We start from the raw sequence: 14,901 nt of genomic DNA on the forward strand, positions 1-14,901 counted from the left end.
ACGACAATGTCAGCAAGACTTGCATGAAGCCTGTAGCAACAATACCTAGCCGTATCTGATGGTTACATAATGGGTAAGTGCATTTCTTTGGAAGGTTGCGATGCGTCCGTGAGAACAACCTCAACATGAGGAAAATTGCATCATGCTGGGTTGCCGATATTGTCACCATTGTGCAACCATCAGGTAAGGCTAGTTATTGTTGCTTCAGGCTTCACGCAAGTTTTGATCACAATCTTATGCATTTTTGCCATGTTCAAACCTGGGTTTTGATCCACAATCACTGTTCTATCTTTGTAAACATGTTTTAGAGCAGTACAGAAAATGATGTTCATTTCAACCTCCTACATACACAACAGCACTTGCTGCACCGGCCACTTTTGATACTCCACACGTCAGCATGGCTCCAAACTCACATTGCTCACTGCCTGATAGCACATGCACGGTGTCATTACCTTTTCCTGACAGTGTTGCCACTACTTTATTTACAACCCATGTATATTCATGTGAAACTGCGGTAAAAGTACAATAACAGTAAAATAAATATCAAATAAATAAAAATTCTTATTTAGAACTTATCTGGCACAATGTATGTACAACAATAAAATATTTTTATAAGTACAGTAGAACGTCGTTTATTCACACGTTAATTATACACAACGCCAGTTATCCGCACACTCAAAAAAAAAGAGTCAACGAGTGTTTTCTCATTTCTTAACGGATAAATGACGTTCTACTATATACTATATCGAGCAATTTATCATTAGTTTGACACAAGAAACTTGTGCCATTTAAATTATTGAGGATGTGCACACTGGAATTATATTATATTTGAGAATCTTCTTTTTGATTCAATTGAAATCAAACAAATATTATACAAGAAAAACATAATAATAGATATTTGGTTACACATATAATTAATTTTTACTATTATTTTTCCAACATACTTACAATTAGCATGATTTATATTCACAACAAATGAATGAATGAGATAATCATGAATTATGCATAGTTTTGCACTATTTAGTGATTTACATCTATGAGATGAAAGCTTATGAATACACACACAAGCATGCTTTCATTCATGATGAACAGATACAAATGTGTTCTAAAAATCTTAAAAAATCGAGTTCTTAAAAATAGTAACATAATTACGTACAAAGGTATTAAATAGGAATTATATACATAATTTATACAATTTATCAACAAGATAAACTTTTGTATGTTCGGCCCATTGAGTGAAAAACCACAATATTACTGAACATATGAACCATTCTAGGTGATATTATAGAAAGGTGGAAAATGGCATATACATAGGGGAGAATTAGTAATTAAATTGTCTTCAAAAGTTCATTCTTCAAAGTTTATTGTGTAAATTTGTACCATAGTAAACTCTATTAATGTCTCACACCGTGGCCGGGTGGTCTAAGGAGTCATGCTTTGGGCATGCAGGTTTGAGTCTCCTGGGAGAAGCTAAAAAACTTTTCTCCTGAAACTTCGGTCGGTGTATGGGAACAGTGGCCACCCACCGTCTTGAGGAAATTGGGGAGCTATGAATGAGTAGCATAACCCGATCACGGAAACCTACAACAATGGCTGGGGTTCACTGTGCTGACCACATGTCACCTTGTAACCAGTTGGATGATCTGTTACCTCGGCAGGTGAGAGTGAGGCCTGCAGATGGTACGTAGGCCCTGGCCCTCACGGGCTTTTGCACCACAGGTTATTTAAACTGTATTACTGAAGGCATTATACAATTCATTTGATTGATACTTTTGAATCAGGCAAAATAACTTTGCAAAACCAAAAACAAGACAATGGAAATATTGATAGTTTTCTTAAAAAGAAGTTGGAAAAGAGGTATTGCAATATCATTAGACATCGTACATTGATTAGCACCTTTGAACTCTTTGAGGGGAAAATATATATTATGCAAAATAACATTTTTGAAAAGAAAAAAAAAATTAAACTACTGTAAATTATTAATCATTAACATGGTATGAATTGGAACAGTATGTATCAATTACAGAATGATCATGCATTTATTATTTAAAGCATCTGTGACTAATGATCTGAACATCCACTTTATGTTTAGTAGGTAACAGAAATAGAATATGAGCTGTCTAACTTTGGGTCTAATGTAGTAACCAATTGCATACCATTTTAATTACAACCAAGAATGGTTCTTACACTCAACTGATTAAGAATAGTCACTAGAGTTTATGCTACCAGGAGCATATCCATTATTAAAACAAATAGAAACGATATGTGATGTACTTTTGAGTATTTCTGTCATTTGCCTAGGCACAAAGGTTAAGTATGCTGCTCATAAGTTGCTTTGTAGGCTTGTAACTACCCTTGTAAATTAAATATATATATATATACACGTATGTATTTTTATTTCATATTTATTTGAATGCGTGTGCATATGAGTACTGAGAATTACATGGAATTAAACAGCAATAATGAAGTTGTACTGACAACTGGTATGTAAGAGAATCACTTATTAATATATGATTTAATTGTTCATGTAACACATTTATGCTCAATCAATTGACAAACTTAATAATGCAACATCCTATGAAACCAATCAGTAATATTTTCCTTGATTCTTCTGTTTTTCTTAAAAATCAACAATCTCTATTTTGTTTGGTGTTGAAACTTCAAATTATATGATCACTGTTGCTGAAAAAAACCGAGAGGGGTGAGTTGGAATATATTTTTCAAAATTTGTCCATTTGATCACAGATTTGAGGCCACTTTTCTACCTTTCTATAATTATCTAATTTTATGCTGCACTATACAATCACAGAATATTATCATAAGTAGATTATTTGCATAAAATAAGTTTTGGTTTGATTGTATGGTTAAAACTTACATGTAAGAACCTACATTAAAAATGGAATGTTATCATCTACCGAGATGTCCTGTCAAAGAATTGCATCAGAATATAGAGCTTCTCCTATTCTGAGCCAGCTTGTATTATTTTCAACTTGTTTTCTGATTATTTTGAACTTATTTTTTGGTTTGTTCTTTCGGGTAATACAATGACTACACTTCTTAAGGCACAAACTATCAGCAATCACCATCTGAAAAAAAAGGTAACATTTAAGAACCAGAATAAATCACTTTAAATATTGCACAGTAGAAAATAATAATAATAAAATAAGTGATCTTGGGTTACCAGCTAGGTTAATCTGGTGTTTACTTCGAATGTTTCGAGCGCACGCTGGTTACTGGAACAAGATTGATTGATTAAGTTGTTTTGTGCCTCTTGGCTAATATGCAAAGATGGGGATGAGTGATGAAATGATGACACAGATGAATGGACATTCACAAACAACCAAGCCCAAGCTGGATTTGAACCCAGAACCCTTGGTGTGACAGCGTGATGTGCTAACCACTCGGCCACAAGGTACTGGGACAAGATTAAAGGAAGTTATAGCCATTACCCAAGAAAGAATTACCCTGAACAGGGATGTGGGACTGCAGCTCAGTTATGCCTAACGACATACACCAATGAAACACTGTGATCCAGAGAAAACCAATCACAGGCCAGAATCTAAGCTCTGCCTTCTCATCCAAACATTTTTAACCTTACACTTGGTATCCAATCAATATTCCCTGGCTGGTTAGATATTGGTTAGTTCACTGAACTCTCCAGCCTAACTATTGCCTATTTTGGGGGAGCAGGAAAAGGTTTTATAAGCTCTTGCCTTGACTCATCTCACCCAACAGGTTGGTAGGTGCCAGGCTTGCCAGAGTTGAAACCTTCCTGGAGATGTGGCCTCGAAAAGATTTTTACAAGCCCAATCAATATTCCCTGATAATGATGAGACTACTAAAGTCTCATCCAATTAAGGTCACTGAACAAAGCAAAATAAAAATGAACAAATTGTGTTCACACTATTCATCCCAGTAGCACAATATTTTGCATTCTTAATGCAAAATATAATGCTTAATATTCAGTATCCAATTGAACACAGGACTTAGCTCAGCAACTTATTCTTCTGATTAAATAAAATATTCCTTTTATAAGTTGCAAAACATTTTTCTTACACACCGTGGTTACAAATCAATACATTTTTACATATATAGAATTTCAATTGTTTCTATCATGAAGTTTTTGAAGGGAAAAAAGACGAAAAAATATGAAATCATTTGGCAGATTTAGATCATAGTCGTCTATCTCATTGCAACAAAGTTTTTCGATTGTACACCAGCCGCAAAATGACTTCGGACCTCATAACAAAAGCACAAAAAATACAGAAAATTCATGTGAAAAGCTATTATTTCAGATCCCGTAAAAACATTTCATTCCACGTCCAATATTTAGGCTTCGTTTCCATGGAAACCTTTCTAACAATGGAAAGTTGAATCTCGTTTTTAGCCATTGTTGTTGTTTCCATGGAGATTATTTGAAATAAACAATTACCTAATTTCAAACGCCCATATCTCCGTTGCTAATTAACATAGATAAATGATTTTACGCCCAATGGATTCAGCAACATATAATACTGGAATGCTCAAAATATAATATAGAGAGAAATATCTTGTATAAAACTTTAAATAATCTAAAGGTTTCGTTTCCAACAAATTTTATAAGTTTGGTTGTTAATCCAGATGTGCGGATTGGTTATAGTTTGTTATCATTTTTAAGAAAGTGTAACATACAATTGTAAAAGGCAAAGTGTTCTTTTTTTAAAAAATCTAATATCTGTAAAATAGGGTGGAAAGACTGATAATTTTAATGTAAAACTATTATGTACATTTTATGTGTGTATTGTAATGGACAAAAAACGGCATAAAAGCTGTTAGGTTCCAAATAAATGAATGAATGAATGGATTCAGCTTCATGCCTTCTATCGGATTCCGTAGAAAACTTCATTCCACATCCAATATTTAGGCTTCGTTTCCATGGAAACCTTTCTAACAATGGGAAGTTGAATATCATTTTTAGGACTTAAATTACTTCCGAAGTCTTAGTGATTTCATGCCGAAGCGCATCCAAATGGTTCTCAAAAGTATGCATTTTTGTATCTAATAGCTTAATAATAGCTTTTCACATGAATTTTCTGTATTTTTTGTGCTTTTGTTACGAGGTCCGAAGTCATTTTGAGGTGGGTGTAAAACTGCATTCATATAAGACAAATATTACAGTAGTTGACAGGTTGGGCTCGTCTCAACGAGAGCAATGCATGCACTGGAAATGTTGTAAATAAAGGATGCCTTAACCTAGCTGGTAACCTGAGAACATTTGTTTCAATCACGTCACCAGGAATGGAACAATTCCAATAATAATAATAATACCAGTAATAACAATACTTCCATGACATTATTTGGTTGCTTGTGGCCTAACATATATCCAAATCTAAAACCTTACATATGCAAGTAATGTGTGTGATCTTCTCAGCATATCTGAAAAAAGATCTACAGCATGGAATTAACCTACAAGTTCTGAGATTCTACCAGTGGTGTATTCTCCCATGTTATCTGGGGTAAACCCACTTTTTCATGTGTGTACAAATTGCCGGAAAATGTGAAGTTGTCAGACTTGCATTTTTTTTTACTTGGTGTTTTATTTCTATTATATCTAATCAATATGTAATAAATATGTACAATAAATAAGAATTGTGGCAGTAAACCAGGTCAAATTTTCACAATACACCACTGGATTCTACAAGAAGTATCTTTACTTTCACATTTCTTTGGAATAACAAATATTTATTGTATCCGAGGATTAATCCTTCCATACCTACACTCTGGGTTCTTTTTACAGGGTGTCTACCAAAATAACAAATCCAAAATTCTTGACTTTTTCTTGGTCTCCCCCCCCCCCCCCCCCTTTCTTAACATTTATTTCAAGTCCTCTACTTAAATATGGTTGGAAATTAAGAAAATAGATATTTCTATTCAATGAAAAACTCATACCACAGAGCCGGTTAAGATGAAAACTGAAGCTGTACTTAAACATGAGATTTAGACTTGCTTTAATTATTAATGCATATAAAAATTAATGCTTCAGACTTCATTTTGGATGAAGAATCGCCACATTATTTCATATTTTTACAAAACTTCACGCATACAAGAATGCAATTCTTAAGAAACAAAGTCAGCAAATCTTAACCACAACTCAATAAAATTTTAATTTTCCAAATATTCAATTTTATCAAATCCCAGTACAGGTATATAACAATAAAAATTCACTATACTGTAAAAAAAAATAGCAAAAATTCTTGACCACAAGCATAATTTCTTGACTTTCTTGATTTTTTCTTGACATTATTGGCTGGTAGATACCCTGTTTTAATACAATTTTTATCACAATTATTTTCTCTTGCGAATATCTCATGATTAAGATGTAACTTACCTCAACAAATAATGATAAACAAAGGTTGGTAACTGGCAAGGCAAGCAGTGAGAGCCTGAAGCTAACCTCTTGCCAATTCCGTGAGTAGGACATGACTTCAAAGATACTAGCCATGGGCTGAATAGGGAACACCATAATAAGTGTGGTGCAAGCTATTAATGATACCAAAGTCAAGAGAAACAAAACTGAAAGGATATAAAAGAAAAACACGTATTAGTATAGCAACATTTACAGTGTTAAGTACATAACGCTATATTCAAATATTAAACCAGGAATATAAGAGGAAAGAAAGTACTTATTTCAAATGTATACAAATTAATTGGTTTTCCAATTACTTTCGAAGGAACTCTGCCTTCATTAACAAAAGTTATAGCATCTTGGACAGAGCTGGGTAGTGTGCAATCATCAAAGCCATGACACGGAACTCTGTATTTGCAACATGGAACTACAGAACATCATCCGTACAATACTAAAACTGTGTTTATTGCAACATTTAAAGGAAACTCTGAAGTACAACAGCCATTTAGGGCCAAGGTCTGATGAGTAGTTTTTCATTGGGTAATATGTGGTCAGTGCATCAAATCCCATCTCCAATGTCTTCTGTCTTTCTACGTCGGAGCCTGTTACTTCTTCTCTTTTAAGCAGTTCCCCATTAGTCCTCCCAACATTTTGTCAACACCAAAATCATTGGTGTTCCCACTTGTCCAAATTGAATGTTAGGTTTGTCAATTAACCACTAAATTATTTACCTTCATGTCAACAAAATTTTAAACATAATGGAATGAGATTATTCAATTTGCTACCAGCTTCTATACGTAATTTAGAAAAGAAGCAGTTTGCTAAACACATTAATAATATATTAGTACGATATTGTATATATAGTGTCACGGAATTTGAAGAATACTTCCATCAAGGCCTGTAAAATGTAAATGTCTACTCATAATGCATCACAGAACTGTAAAATGGGTTTTTGTACATGGCTTGTATTGTAATCCAAATAGAGTACTATTTTCTAATTGCTTTTGCTGTAATAAAACATGTAGTTTAATTTGCAAACTGTATTGTTGAATGTGTAATATTTTAATATGTATTTTTAATTTTCTTTTCTTTTGTAATTTTTTATATTAACATTTATATACTTATTATGACGAAGTCTATTGCAATCATGTTGTCTAATGACTAATAAAGTATTCTATTCTATTCTATTCCATGTATGAGTAATAGACAATTTTAATACAGAACAACCAGTTCAAAACATATTAAACTTGGACCATTGAAAGTTTCATTAAAAAAGACAAATGTGACGAAGTGTTTAGTGCAGAATGCTATGAATCCAGGGGTCCTGGGTTCGAATCCCAGCCTGGGCGTTCTTTGTGAGTGTCCCTTTATTAATTTCATCCTATTATCACACACAATCATCATGATTAGCAAAAATCCAAATCAAAAACCAACATGGGATTGCACAAAATATTTTCTGATGTAAAGGCACTTACTATTTGTGTAAAATGGTTTCCTGTATGGCTTCCCCTTGGAAAACACTCCTGCTAATATCAGGTACTGGTAGGAACTAATGCAAAATATTACAGTGTTCTCCCAACATATCACAATCTCCTCATCGACATCAGGATCTATTGGTTCATACCTGAAAATACAAATTCAAAGAATTGAAATAAATATTTCTTAAATAAATATTAAAATACCTGTTAAGGAAGAGTTTTTCTTTCCACATAATAATGGTGCAAAATCAATGGCAACTTCGAATTTTACATAATTCCCACGATAATTAAACTGCGAAAGTGTCGCACATCATTTTTGCAGACTGAGAATGATCAAAACACCGTAAAAGTATTGGCCGGTATCAGTAGTAGAAAAAATCCAACATATACAGGGTGAGTCAGAAACATGCCTACATGTTTGAAGTAAATGTAGTGTGATACTGTACAATGTAGGAGGAAATGGTAAATGGTATATTAAACTTGAAACTTCCATTGTTTCATTTCAGATAAGAAGAATCACATGCCCAAGCTTAAGTCATTAACCAAGATGGAGCTGAACATGCAGCAGCAAGTTACAGTTGCAGCATGTGCAATTGTATACCAGAATGATTGTGAGATTGGCAAGACGTGATTTTAATGTAACACTCTTGCCATCGACTGTGGGAAAGTGGAGAAAACGACTGCTTACATCAAATTGTTGTTTAGTTTAAGTCCACTGCTGTGCACATGGCTCTCACAATCATTCTGGTATGCAATTGCCCGTGCTGCACCTGTAACTTGCTGCAAGTTCAGCGCCATCTTGGCTAATGACGTAAGCTCGGGCATGTGACTTATCTGATATGAAAAATTAAGTTTCAAGTTGAATATAACATTCGCCATTTCCCTCTACATTGTACTGTAACCTACTACATGTAGCCATAGTAACAGTAACAGCTCAGTTGATGTTACGCAACAAGATAAAAGTTTATGAATAGAAAAGTAACATGCATTATTTGAATTAAGCATAATTTTAATTTCCTCTTTAATATCCTTTTCATTTCACTTACAATCATGTTCTGATATTGTATATTTTGCAATGATGTTAATTACTTGAAAACCTTACTTCACTTACCAAGACTGTATTGTTAGGAAGTAAAATGCTCCAAGCTGGATGGCTGCCGTTATAACAATCTGCAACAGTATTGGTACAACAACAACAACAGAAACAAGGCTTCCAACTGGACGCTGTGGGACAATTCTGTCGGAGGGTTCCGTTCTGCCCATTACGACAGCTAAGCTAGTGGTTATTACCAGATCTATGTACAGGAACTGCATATTACCAAGATTTGTCTCCCGCTGTAAGCAAATATTATGATCAAGTTTAAAATATAGTAGAAACACAATGAGAAAACACAGCACATCTGTTTCTCTAAAGCTATTACAGAAATAGTACATTTACTCCAAAAATTTATTTTTGCCAAAACTATCTTAATAGTCCTTAAAAATTACACTGTTTTCTCTAATAATATGACCCTAATAATGAATTATTTCTACACATATATATCTCAGATATGGTAACAATCAACAATAAGCTCAAGCTGATTATATTATATAAGCATATTTCTTTCAGCGTAAATTGTAAATTAGAAAAATAAATACCAAATTAAGATGCTTACCGTGTAAAGTATAAGAACAGTTATGAACTGCACAAGACTGTACAATGCCATGTATTTGAACACACCAAAACTAGTAACAAGTGAGCATCTTCCTTCTTGTATTACACTAGGCACACATGTGATATTTGGAACTTTTGATGTGAAAGGTGCTGCCACAGATGCCTCGGTTTCAGAAAGTGAAATTCCAATGTGTGCAGCTTTTAAAGCCTAGAACATACATGTAAATTAAAAAGGAGAATGACACTATAAACATGATGATGCATCTCTGATTGTAAATTACAGCCAGCCTAAGACTACAGTAGTTACATAAACTAAAAGCTTAAATTATACAAATTTTCTACGCAATTTGGAAGTAAGGGAAGGGTAAAGAATATGGAATGGGGTGAAAATTTACAATTTTACTTAAATGTGTTCCTTGGATTTCACAGGTAGAATGGTAATAAACAAAGAAACAAAAATATAAAAACAAACATTTTAAGAATCCTCTATTGATACATAAATCCATAATTAATTGTTGTGTGAATTACTCGCCGATTTTTTGTACTTACGTTTCGTGAGTATCTGGTTTTCCAATGAACGACGTTTCGACAAAGGAAGGGTTATTTTAACCTGAGATGGTTTTACACCGTGTTTTTAACAATAACAAAAGCCTTGGAGGTTTTAAAGGGTTTTTAATATGGATTCCAATTTTTCCTATATTAATAACCAAACCTATATCCTTGTTCCTGGAATTTTGGGAGAAAAGAATTGACATGGCTATGGTGTATTTTGGATAGCCTATGTAACTTAAGAACCTGAAGAAGGGAACAGTTGTTCTCGAAACTTTGTTCATTGGAAACCCAGATACTCACAAAACGTAAGTACAAAAAGTTTTGTATTTTAGAATAAGTTTTTGAATTTAAGAATCCTCCAGAGAACAGATATTTTTCTGAACTATTGCTAACTACTTCTGAAGTAGCAAAAAGTAAAAATCAAGTGTTATTTTCTACTGTTAGAACAACAATAAAACAAGACCATTTTATGTTGCTGTATATCAGGCAGTTTCTAAAATCAAGTTGTAAATTGACTAAGCTCTTGCAGCATCTCAAATCAGTCTGTTCTTTTACAATTATAAATATTGGTTCTAATCATGTTAATGTGTAGAAAAACCTAAAATCCATGTAAAAAAATATTTCCATGAAAAAATAATCAGCTTCATGATTCCACATGTAAAAGAAATAAGAAGGAAATCAATACACATTGGTACGACTGATGACCCTCTGAACACTAAGAAATATATCAGAACATTTGGTACTGTTAAAAGAAGCTCTAAAAAGGGAACAGTTCTTAGAATACAACATGCAAGGTCTGTCAATAAAGTAATGAGACTGGTAAAACTACACCCCATCAAGTAAAGTCTAGATCAACGTTGGTACAAGTTGAATGTCACTAGTAACAATTGGTTATTGTTAGTGCAGATTCTCGCGAAGCAGTTGTTTGTCGCGTGTCATGGAAATGGAAGAGTGCAATTTTGTTTTACGTGAAGCTAATGGAAAATGTCACGGAAATGTTTGAAAAAATTAAACAGGCCTTTAGGGAGTATGTTTTGTCGAGGTCACAAGTGTTCAAGTGGCAGGAGGCATTTTCGGAGGGCAGTTAATCTGTTAAAGATGAACCCCGTGCTGGAAGACTTTCAATGTGTAAAGTGCACTGTCCCACCATCAATTGACCATAAGAATGATAGGCAATGAGTTGAATTTGAACCATACCACAGTCCATCACATTTCAACACAGGAATTGAGCATTGCCAACACTGGAGCATCACCATGGCAATGCCCCTTGTCACATGGCGATCTATGTGGATTAATTTCTGGCTAAAAAGCACATTCTATAGTTCCTCAGGCACCCTATTCCCCTGATATAAGTAAGTCCCTTTGGCTTTTTCCTGTTCCCAATTGAAGATCCATCTCAAACAATCCCATTTTGGGACAGTGGACAACAATGATAAAGCTGTGACCAATCACCTATTGGTGATTCCCGTTACCGACTTCCAGAGCTGCTACAAAGAGTGGGAGTAACGTCTCTGGTGGTGTGTGGCATCCTCAAGGAACTATTTTGAAGGAGAAAATGTTTATTTGTAGTTTCCACATACATACAGATTTATACTCAAAGTCTCATTACTTTATTGACAGATCTTGTAAGTCTCCATCTGTCCATAAACCAAGCAACCAAGAAAGAAAACAAACATTTCCAACAAGACAGGCCCCAACTACAAACCCCCACACTAATTCACACATCTGGATAATTTGGATATCTGGATAATGTGAATATCTGGATAGTATGGACATCCAGATGATCCAAATATCTGGATAGTACAGATCTGATGAAGGATTTGTAGAAAATCCATACAATGAAGTACAAACATGACGAATACAGGTAATTTGAATAATCTGGATGTCAGATATCCAGATAATCCAAATATCCAGATAATCTGGACTATTCAGGTAGAAAATTATCTGATATCTAGATAAAACTTCATACAGATTTGGCCATCACTCATTGTTCTCTAAAGGTATGGAGGATGTTGTCTGTGAAGAGTGAATATTCCAGAGATGGCTTTGCTCATAGCCCATTGAAATTAATTATGGATGCAACTTGAACAATGAAACAAGCAAATGATTATCTGTATCTGTGATGTGAAAATTATTCAAGGCAAATGTACAGTGATGGCTAGAGCCCGGAAGTTCAGGCATTTATTTTCGTTAAAATAGGCAGGCAAAAAGGCATTTATAATGTGGAAAATAGGCACTAAAAATGAAAAAAAGGCACATTTGGAAGTCGCTTACTTTTATCTATAATTTCTGGCAAAATGTTAAAATCTACATTGGGAAGAGCATTTCAATTTTCACCAAATTCACGCACGTAACCGTGTAACTTACCACTTAATGGCACACTAAATTTCGGCATGATGACAACTACATGATCCTTTCCCTCCAAAGTGCAGAACTAAACTATAGATAGAAAACTTGATTTTGGAATCCATGCAAAGGTCCTTGGGCATTAGTGCTGTTTCTTGTCAATAACATCCTGACACGAATGCTGGACGTGATGACATAATTGTGCAGATGTTCTGCAACAGGTTTTCAGCAGTCAATCATGCACAAGGAAATGTTAACCGAAAGGCAATATCCTAACTCAGCATGAAATACTTTTTTCTCACACTTTTCTCCTTCAGCAATGTTGAAACATGCGTGAGTTCAATATTACTTAAATAAGGCGAAAATTATTCACATAATAAATGGAAAAAAAATGCCAACAACGTTTTTTGGGAGAAAAATAATTTATATACACACTTTTTTTAAAAAATGGTCCAATTTAATTGAAAAAGGCAAAAAAAGGCATTATAATTAAAAATAGGCAGTGGGGTCTCAAATAGGCAAAATAGGCAAAATGAAAAGGCTTCTAAAACATTCGAAACAACATAAAACACGTATATCCAGAAAAATTCTATCAATATATCCAGTAGATAAAAAGAGGCATTTTGCCAAACTTCCGGGCTCTAGTGATGGCATACCAGCTATGCTGAAGCGAACCTGGAGTAAAGTTGAATATTGTTTTTTGTCACCAAATGAGTTCATGTAGAAACCTACTACAGTAGAATCCCAATTTTCATTCATTGCTCATGGTCCCAGTCAAGTAAAATGTTATAAAATTTACCCAGCTATCAGCTAATTCTAACTTAAATGTACGTATATATAAAAAATTAAGGGTACTTACACCACAGTCATTAGCACCATCTCCGCACATGCCAACAATGTAATCCAGGTTTTGCAATGAATCAACCAACTGAGTTTTCTGCTCAGGCCCCATTCGGGCAAAGACAGTTCCTTTCGTTACAATGGCTGGTATGAGGCGAGGAAAACTATTTCGTAAAATAGTCCAGGTTTTCCCATCCACAGCAAAGTGAAAATCTGACTGTGACTGATCTAATGTTACAGTAATACGTGTCTGCAAGCGGAAGAAAGGTGTGTGTGGTTAATATCAATAAGTCATTAATTTTTGCAACACTACAGTCTGTTCCAGGAGTCTGTGGGACAAAGACATGCCTAACATCAGAGAAGGGGAGAAAGCGAGTGGGTGGAGCAAACCAGTGCATGTTGCTGCAAACTGCTTGCAGCTGCAGTCGCATTGCCCCTACCCTCAATGTGATCCCTTTCCCCTTCACATGTTTAATGGTTGTGCCCCTTTGAGTTGCTACTTGCGCTGATCACTTGTTTTTGTTTACTTGCTCCACAGATTCCTGGGACAGAGTACATTTACTGTTATCTTCTTTTTTAAACAGAAAAATATAACTTGAACAAATTGTAAAATCTCTGATTTCTCCCAACTTTCATCCAATTTTGAGTTTGAGTTGCTGTTTTAAGTCCACTTTATGCACAGTAAGGCTAATCGGGACTGGACCTACAGTTTAAAGTGGGATCCGAACCACTTGTGCCTCCACCGGGTATCGAACCCGGGACCCCTTGATTACAAGGCAATGACGCTACCACTACGCCATGGGGGAGGCCCCTCATCCAATTTTGACTAAAATGTCTAGTGCATTATTATCTTTGTAGGTCTACAGGTTGTGTTTTCTTAAAAAAGACAGCTATATATGTAAACAAATCTTACCACTTCATTTACTGCTGAGTTCAACGGCTGCGATGATTCAATCAACCCAAACTCAATTCTCGCAGGCTGGTTTTCATCTGAATTAAAACCTTTCACTTGAATGACCCTGTCAAGCGGTAACACCATACCACAGTCCCTGGCAACACTTATTGCAGTCAGAATGTTGTCACCTACAATGTACAATATTACTTTTGATTCAGGCACAGGTCTAGAAATATGTTCTTGAGAGGGATCCCACCCTCTAACATGCATTAAGTCATCAAGTCTCTCACATGTAATACTGATAATAAAACTCATAGGTCTATCTATTATAATTACATGAATAAGTAAAAGGATGGTGCAAAAAAAGAGATATACATAGCATACATCCATTATTTATCTTATTTCTAATTAAAACAACTAAAATTTGCATAAAACCACCTGGTCTACAAAAGAAATTTACATGAAAAAGAATAAAGAATGCAACTTTTATAGAATAAGAAAAATAGTGTTAGTTCCAAGTGATGAAATTGAAGTCTCTAATTATAATTTGTATGCATTGCATTATTATTAGAATAATATATGTGGGTTGGAAATTTAATAGTGGCAACACTGCTGTATATATGCCATGAAATGGAACCAGTGCTTCTCATTTATACCACATGTTAGTTTGATACGTAAGCTATCTCCCAGTAAATGGACTCTTCCTTCCAACACTAGGCGCATGCGCAGTGACGAGAGGAATAGAGTATCG

At 34.6% G+C, this 14,901-nt stretch overlaps 1 protein-coding gene across 2 annotated transcripts in view; it reads right to left on the reverse strand.

The window, feature by feature from the left end:
* Nucleotides 1-436: 436 nt before the first annotated feature.
* The window catches only part of LOC145998750 (polyamine-transporting ATPase 13A3-like), a 72,004-nt gene continuing 57,539 nt past the window's right edge, over nucleotides 437-14,901 (reverse strand). For both annotated transcript variants that reach the window (XM_083135300.1, XM_083135301.1), the window contains exons 17-23: nucleotides 14,169-14,338; nucleotides 13,275-13,505; nucleotides 9,519-9,725; nucleotides 8,975-9,198; nucleotides 7,861-8,009; nucleotides 6,368-6,552; nucleotides 437-3,086 (exon numbers count right to left, since the gene is read on the reverse strand). In XM_083135300.1, coding sequence (XP_082991426.1) covers nucleotides 2,928-3,086; nucleotides 6,368-6,552; nucleotides 7,861-8,009; nucleotides 8,975-9,198; nucleotides 9,519-9,725; nucleotides 13,275-13,505; nucleotides 14,169-14,338 — 1,325 coding nt within the window. In that variant the 3' untranslated portion in view covers nucleotides 437-2,927. The remainder of the gene's footprint in view (nucleotides 3,087-6,367; nucleotides 6,553-7,860; nucleotides 8,010-8,974; nucleotides 9,199-9,518; nucleotides 9,726-13,274; nucleotides 13,506-14,168; nucleotides 14,339-14,901) is intronic.

Source organism: Lepisma saccharinum, chromosome 14, assembly GCF_977018435.1.
Source record: "Lepisma saccharinum chromosome 14, izLepSacc3.1, whole genome shotgun sequence".
Taxonomy (NCBI): domain Eukaryota; kingdom Metazoa; phylum Arthropoda; class Insecta; order Zygentoma; family Lepismatidae; genus Lepisma; species Lepisma saccharinum.